At 32.1% G+C, this 8461-nt stretch overlaps 1 protein-coding gene across 1 annotated transcript; it reads right to left on the minus strand.

Moving 5' to 3' along the window:
* Positions 1–930, minus strand: LOC141517090 (olfactory receptor 4C12-like). The gene has a single exon (XM_074228009.1). It carries the CDS (start codon positions 928–930, stop codon positions 1–3), a length of 930 nt encoding a protein of 309 aa, XP_074084110.1.
* Positions 931–8461: the final 7531 nt, after the last annotated feature.

Consider the following 8461-nt stretch of genomic DNA (forward strand, 5'->3'; position numbering starts at 1 on the left):
TTAATTATTATCTAATTTTAGTATTTGATGCCAAAGCTTTCTCATAGCATTTTTCACCTCTGTATTCCTTAGTGTGTAGATTAAAGGGTTTAACATGGGGGCCACCATGGTATAAAAAACAGCCACAGCTTTATCCATGGGAAGAGTTGTCGCAGGTCTCAGATACACAAATATACAAGGCAAAAAAAATAAGACGACCACAGTGATATGGGAGACACAAGTGGAAAGGGCTTTGCGTCTCCCCTCCAGACTATGATTCTTCAGGGAGCGCAGAATGACAACATAGGAGACCATCAACAAAAGGAAATTTAACAGACAAATAAATCCACTATTAGCTGCCACAAATAGACCAAGAGTATGTGTGTCCATGCAAACAAGACTGAGTAAAGGGTACAAATCACACATGAAGTGATCTATGATGTTGGGTCCACAGAAAGGTAACCAGATTGTGAAGAGAATTTGGATTGTTGCATGGAGAAAGCCTCCTGTCCAAGCTACTCCCACAAGGAGACCACACAACTTCCTGTTCATAATCGTAGTATAGTGGAGTGGTTTACAGATAGCAACATACCTATCATAGGCCATTACTGTGAGCAAGATGATTTCAGTAGCCCCAAATATGTGTTCTGCATAGACTTGAGTCATGCACCAATTGAAGGAGATTGTTTTCTTATCTTGTAGGGAATCCATGATAAGTTTAGGTGCTGAGGAAGATGAATAGATTGTATCTATGAAAGATAAGTGTGCCAGAAAGAAGTACATGGGGGAATTTAGAGCCTGACTGTTGGTGATGGTCACCATAATGAGAATATTGCCTGTCATTGTTACCATGTAAAGGATCAGAAAAATTGCAAATATAATTTTCTGCGTTTTCAGATTCTGTGTAAGTCCTAATAAAATGAATTCTGTCACATTTCTTCCTTTCTCCATCTGTGTTATTTGTATGAGCAGAATAAAAAGAGATGGACTTTATCTGCAAAGATAATCAGAGACACATAATAATTCAAAAACTCAGTATACAATTATAAGTGTCACCCAGAACAAATATTTTATTTTTTATTTTTCTTTCTCAAATGATTGTCACTACATTTTCCCAATGCATATTCCAACCTTTCTTCATGAAATTAATAGTCAGTAGCCTTTATGATTGAAATCCACCTGGAGAAAATCTTAATGGTGAAAGTGAAGGACACTTAAAGGAAGAAAGATTTTGTCCAAATTCTGTTTGGTTGAGTTTAATCCATTAGCAAATATTCATAAGACATTTACTTGCCAAAGTTTTTTTTCCCCTTTTGATCAGTCCAAGAGTGTAGGATAATAATAAAATTACCTTTTTTACTGCTTTCTCCTAGTGGAGTTGGCAAGACTGCCTGCCCAACAATTCTGTACACCAGATCATTCTCAGAAGAAGATAAAAAAATCTTTTGAATTTCTATTGAGGCTTCAGTGGAATGTACAATAGATTATTGACACACACTGAAGTTACGGACCCTAAACACAAAAAACTTGACCTGTGTGTACTCATAATTTCTCCTGCTTTAAATTCAATTTAGATTAAGGTTAACTACAACATAATATCTTTGCATCTAGGAAAAATATTTGCAATCTTCTTGTTCAATTCAAACAAAATGTGAGCATTCTGTATTTGAATTCATTCAGATTCAGAAAAAGTTCTCGTTTTGAGGTACATATTCTAAAACATTTTTATTATTTATCCTTCAACCACAATATATGACTTAAAATACTTTAAGACATATACTTTTCAAAATTTCTTGTTTTTTAGGCTACTTTCCAAGACTGGTTTAGTATTTAGGCAATGTTAACTCTCAACTTTCAAGTGTTATGGCTTCCAAAGTTTTACCACTGTGACAAAACCCTTTCTCTTATATAGTCTTTCCTTCTTTGACTTCCATTACTTTCTTGCTGAGACCATAAATTTCATTAAAGGGGCTAAGGGAATACAAGATATTTAAGTGAAAAAAGAAACTTATGGTCTCAGCACTTTGACTTCAAATTAAGTGGTATGGACATTCATAGTGATTCTCTTCATGAATTCTGTCACTATTTGAACTAGTAACAATTTCCAGAAAATCCTTGGTTCTGTAAATTATTTGTTTACAAATTATTATCTTTAACAATAATGTGCTCCAAGTTTATTTTCCTTTAATAACCTTATATTTCTTTAAGGCTCTGTGGTACCAACTACATTTTGATGTCCACCTTAATTTTTTTCTTCCCTTTCAAATACCATTGAATGATATGTATATATACATAAATAATATTCCTCCAATAAAACATGTTTCCTTAAGAGTAGAGATTGTTTAATTACAGACTTTTCATCTTACAGTGTAACACATCACTTTATACAAATTAATTTCTTAATATAATCATTAGGATGGAATGGAACCAATTTTCATATGACATGGTCTCTAACCTTTTCTGAATTTTGAATACCTTCATCTGTCAAATTTCAATCTTTTCATTATACTTTCCCAACTGTGAAAGTGGAAAAAGAAAATATCTTTATTACATGAACAGAAGGACAATATTATGTTCTGCTCTCAATCCACTGTGCTCTTCTTCAAGGTAAGTGTGGGAAAAGGGACCTCAGGCAGGATCTGGGAGAAAGAATCAATATTCTCGATGATATGTTGGTGATAGTATATATTTTCTCAAAGAATCAACCTTAACTGGGATGCATCTGAATAAATTATTTGTATTTCTACTTTAAGATTATAGTCCTAGAAAATAATATCTCATTTCTATTGTCTATGTAAGGCCACCTCAGCATATATCTCAATGAGATACTTATAGGAATACATACAGACACCCACATACAAAATAACACCTAGGAACTATAGTAATGATAGATAAAATTTACATAGTACTTTCAAGTTTGCAATTTATTTTACAAATATTATGTCTTTTGATCTAAACACCAAAACTGTGAGATAGGGAATATTTTTTCTGTCTATTTTAAAGATGAAGAAAGTGATCACAGCGCAGAGGGTTAAGTGACTTACCTAGAGATACACAGTTTAATTTCAGTTTTCTTCCTGTCTCCAGATCATGGTCTATATACTCTGAAAGCTAAGTACCTCAAATCATAAGGTCAATTTATTTTATTCATTCCAATATTTTTAAATCATAACCAGTGTTCTATACTGTTTTCTTGTATTCTTTGGACCTTTTTCAAAGATGTAAAAAAGTCTTGCCCAAGTGATCTATGGTGCAACTGAAAAAGCAATAAACATAAGTATATAAAATTTTAAATTAATTTTTCTTCAAATAAAATAGTTCAGACTCAAAAACATATTTATGTCTTTTTCTCAAGAGATTAAAGTTATTCCTTTAGCATATATTAAAACCAGACTTCTATGAATCATGGAAAAGAGAGAACTTGGAATGATTGAAAAGTATAAAATAGCTAACTTAGGGTGAAGTTGTGTTAATAGGAATCTTCTATTTTTTCATTGACAACTGCACCTAAGTGCTACTTTTAATTCAATCTAGGGAAGAGTGAATAGAATATTGACCTGAAGTCAAAAAGAACTGAGTTCAGCTGTGTGGTCTTGGTCAAGCCACTCAACCCCATTGCCTTGCAAAAAACAAACAAACCAAAAAGACCTGACTTCAAATTTTACCTCAGACACTTGACAATTTTTCAGCTATGTGACCTTGGCAAGTCCCTTCATCTTGATGGCCTTATATCCAGGGCTATCTACAATTATCCTGATTCATATCTGGCACTGGACCGAGATGATTCTGAAGGAGAAGGTGAGGTTGCTGACTCAGTACAGGCTCCCTTCATTCAAATCCAATTTACATGCACTGCATGGCATCACATCCCAGATGTCACAGTGTTCTTTAAAAACAAAGGGCACATATTATCTTTATCACCTTTACCTTCACACTACAATTTCTTTATCCATATGGAAAGAGTAGGGATAAGTATGTTTCTGTGAACTTTATTGCTTTTAAATTTGACCTATATTTTCATTCATTTAGGATCTTTCAAAGGAACTCCAACCCCATACATATTCACACCTTCTTTGAAAATTATAGTCAGATATCTGAATTTAAGTGACGTCTGGTATCACAACTACTAAATCAAAAGTATGACTTTTAGCATAGATTTTTAAAAATGCAAGCCTACCTCATTACCCACTACACAATCTCCATTTCTAATGTATCATTATAATTTTTGTATAAAAAGTATTAGCCAACGAACAAAAATATTTTTCATGAAATATAGTAACAAATGGTAGTGAATTATGAATTAAGTCAAAAACGTGTCAAGGTGTAAAAACTTACATTTGGTTTTTATATGGATGAAAGCAGCTTCTGACATGTTCAGACTTGTTATAAATATCTTTATGTAATAAAGTATATTCAATTCTGTTTCAGAATGCATAGTTTGTCCATGGTCCTAATGGAATCTTCCATAATAAATATCTTCTAAGATAATAGGAGCAAGACCTTAAATCAAAATTTCAGAGAGGCTCAGAGAAGAAATGGTTTTGGTCAAAGGAATTCAGGCACTGAGTCTCTCTGGAGAAGTAAAGGAGCTGAAACTATATTCACAGAAAATCCTGGATTCAATTTAACATCAGGAAAATATTAAATCACTGAAGGTTCATTGATGGTATCCTATAACTACAAGCAGTAAACAAAATCTGTGGCAGACATCAGTCCAAGTTCTCTCAAGTCATTCTATCTCTTCACTTAGCCATACAGAAAAATTGAGAAAGTGATATCTTCTTTATTTGCTAATATTTAAAGATGATACTCAAAAGGAATACTGACCTATTCCCATGACTCATGCTACCTTCTCAGAGGACTTAATTATCAGTGATCTTAAAAGGGCTTTGTCTTAGAATTAGAGATGGGATTTTGGTGAATTGTTTATGAAAAAAATATGTCTGCTTAGTTGACTCTTTTACCTGCCTTAGGGGTTTGCTTTCTCTGCCTTCAAAGTCATGGGGTAAAAAGTCCTATTAGGACTAATCCTCTGGAGTATTAGCAAGAATGCAGTCCTGGGTGAAGAATAAGACATTTTATCAGGGTTGGGAATATTACTACGAAATCCACACTGACCTACTTTTATTTTCTTAACTTAGTTATTTTTTCTTTATTACATGTAAACAAACATTTTAAACATTTGTTTTATCTTAAATTTTGAGTTCCAAATTCTGTCTCTATCTCCCTCTCTGGTCTCCTCCTTGAGAAGACAAACATCTTGATATAATACATTTATATATTAGCCACATTGTAATGAAAATGTAGAAATAAAAAATAACTTTCAGACTACCTAAGTTCTTTCTTTGGAGGTAAAAAGGATTTCAGAATTGTCTTATATCATTCTACTCCTGAGAATAGCTAAGCAATTCACATTTGATCATCATCACAATATTACTGTTGTTACTATGTACAATGTTCTTCTGGTTCTACTCATTTTATTATGCATAAGTTCTTATAAGTTTCCCTGGGATTGTTTCTGAAAGTATGCTACACATCACTTCTTATTAGCATAGTAGTATTCCATCAAAATCACAAACTACAACTTATTCAGCCATGCTCTAATTGCTGGACATTCCCTTAATATCTACTGTTTTTGTTACCACAAAAAGAACTGTTATAAATATTTTTGAACACACACATACATTATATATATATATACTTAATTTTCCTTTTTAGCACTTTGAGCTTTAAACTGAGAAGTGGTATGTCCCTTTGACTATAGATTCAAATTGTTGTCCAAAATTTGTAATTTAGGACACAAAATAACCAATGGTATTTTAAATGCCTCAATTAATCCACATTACCTCAAATTACCACAAAAGAAAAATATCATTTTTCCTTTATTTTTCATGTTAGGCAATCTGATAGCTGAAAGATAGTCATGCAGTGGTGCTTTAATTTGAATTTTTCTAAACAATAGTGATTTAGAAAATGTATTTTCATATTGTTATCGGTAGTTAAGATTTCTCCTACAGAAAACTACCTGTTCATATCTTTTGCCCATATATCAGTTGAGAAAAACATATTCAGATAAACATGACTCAATTTCTCATATATGTGAGAAAAAATATAAAAAGTCTGGTGTAATATTTTTCTCCTTAAGTTTCCTTCTTTAAGAAATAAGTTATTTTTACGACTATATGCAAAGGTAGTTCTCAACAATAATTGATTATTACATTTTCAGTTCCAATTTTCCTACCTCTCTTCTAATAACAAAACACACAGAAATCATATAATTATCTGCTTAGATACTGAAAAGGCCCTTGACAAAATGCAAGTTATTTCTATTCAAAACACTAGTGTGCATAAGAATAAATGGAGTTTTCCTTAATTTAATTAGGAGTATCTATCTAAAACCGTCAAGAAATATTATATACAATGAGCATCTACTAGGAGTATTTCCAATACGATCAGGGGTGAAACGAGGATTACTATTCAATTACTGTTCAGTATAGTATAAGAAATGTTAACTTTAGCAATGAGAAGAAAGAGAAATTGGTGGAATTAGAATTGGTAATGAGGAAGCAAAACTTTTTAGATGATATGATGGTATATTTAGAGAATCCAAGAAAATCATCTAAAAACTAATTTAAATTATTTAATTCAGCAAAGTAACAGGATATTAAATAAACGCACATAAATCATTAGCATTTCTAAAAATGAACAACAAAGACCAAGGACAAGAGCTAAAAAGAGAAATTCATTAAAAGCAAATGCAGACAATATTAAATACTTGGAAATCTACCTCCCAAGGCAAACTCACTAACTCTATGAACTCAATTACAAACTAGGCTTCACACAAATAAAGTCAGATCTAAACAATGGAAAAAACGCCAATTGTTCATGGTTAGGTTGAGCTAATATGATGTAAATGACAATTTTACCTAAATAAATTATTTTTTCATTGTCATTTCAATCAAACAACCAAATAACTATTCTCCTATACTAGAACAAATAGTAACAAAATTCGTCTGGAGCAACAAAACGTCAAAATATCATGGGAATTGATGGAAAAAAAGATAAAGGAAGGTGGCCTTGCTCTATCAGATCTAAAACTATACCATAAAGCAGCATTCATCAAAACTGTTTGATACTGGTCATTAAATAGAAAAATGGACCAGTGGATTGGGATAGGTACAAAAGAAGCAGTGGTAAATGACTATTGAAATCTATTGCTTTGCAAACTCAAACACTGGGATAAGAACTTGGATGAAAACTCACTATTCAACAAAATTTGGGGGGAAAACTGGACATAAAGTATGGTAAAATCTAGGTATAACCCCCCATGGGATTTGGACAAAAAGGGCAATACCATAGAACAATGAAAATATGAAGAAGTACTCTGTCAGAGTTATGAAAAAACAAGAAAAAGAAAATATTAAGTACAAAAATGGATGATTTTAAATATATTAAATTAAAAACTTTTCCCACTAATAATACCCATGCTGCCAAGATTAGAGAGATAACAGAAATCTAAGAAACAATTTTTGCACTTAGGAGTTGTAATAAAGTCTCATTTCTAAAATGAGAATTGAATTAAATTTATAAGTTTACAAGTCATTTCGCAATTGATAGATGGTCAAAGGATCTGAACAGATAGCTTTAAAATAAAGAAATTAAAGTTATTTATAATCTTATGAAAAAATACTCCAAATTATTACTGATTAGCAAAATGCAAATCAAAATATATATTACATAATCTCACATCTATAAGATTGGCTAAGATAACAAAGGGGAAAGCAATCAATGTTGGAGAGGTTGTGTGAAGACTGGAACATTAATTCACTGTTTGTGAAGTTGTGAAATAATGCAACCACTCTGGAGAGCATTATGCAACCAAAAGAACAATAACACTAATCATACCCTTTTATCCAGCAATGCTGATGCTAAGAAATTATCCAGAAAAACTGATAAAAAGTGGAGAAAATCCCACATGTTCCAAAATATTCATAGCAGCTCTTTTTGTAGTGCCAATGAATTGGAAATTGAGGGGATGCCCATCAATTGGAGGGGTATTACTGAACAAATTATGGTATATGAATGCGATAGGGTACTATTGTATTGTAAAAATCATTTATGGTCAGAATCTAGAGAAATATGGAAAGAATTACAGGATCTGATGCTGATCAAAGGGAGCTGAACCAAGAGAACTTTGTACACATACACAACAGTTGCACAAACTTTGGTGCTGATACACTTTGATGGATACAGCTCTCTTAGTACTTCAGAGAACTAGGAAAACATTGGGATATCTATTATTGACAATACTATCCACATCCAGAGGAGGAAAAAGAAAATAAGCAAACAAAAAAGCAATCTACAAAATCTGAATGAATTATGTTCACTTTTTAAAAACTTCTCTCATGTTTTTACTTCCTCTCTCATGCTTTTCTTTCTTTGCCCCTAGTCCTAATTTCTCATACACAAAATGACTAATTTG

This window comes from Macrotis lagotis, chromosome 3, assembly GCF_037893015.1.
Source record: "Macrotis lagotis isolate mMagLag1 chromosome 3, bilby.v1.9.chrom.fasta, whole genome shotgun sequence".
NCBI lineage: Eukaryota > Metazoa > Chordata > Mammalia > Peramelemorphia > Peramelidae > Macrotis > Macrotis lagotis.

Excerpts from the sequence above, each read along its gene's own strand:
- LOC141517090 (XM_074228009.1), bottom strand. The coding sequence starts at position 930 with ATGGAGAAAGGAAGAAATGTGACAGAATTCATTTTATTAGGACTTACA.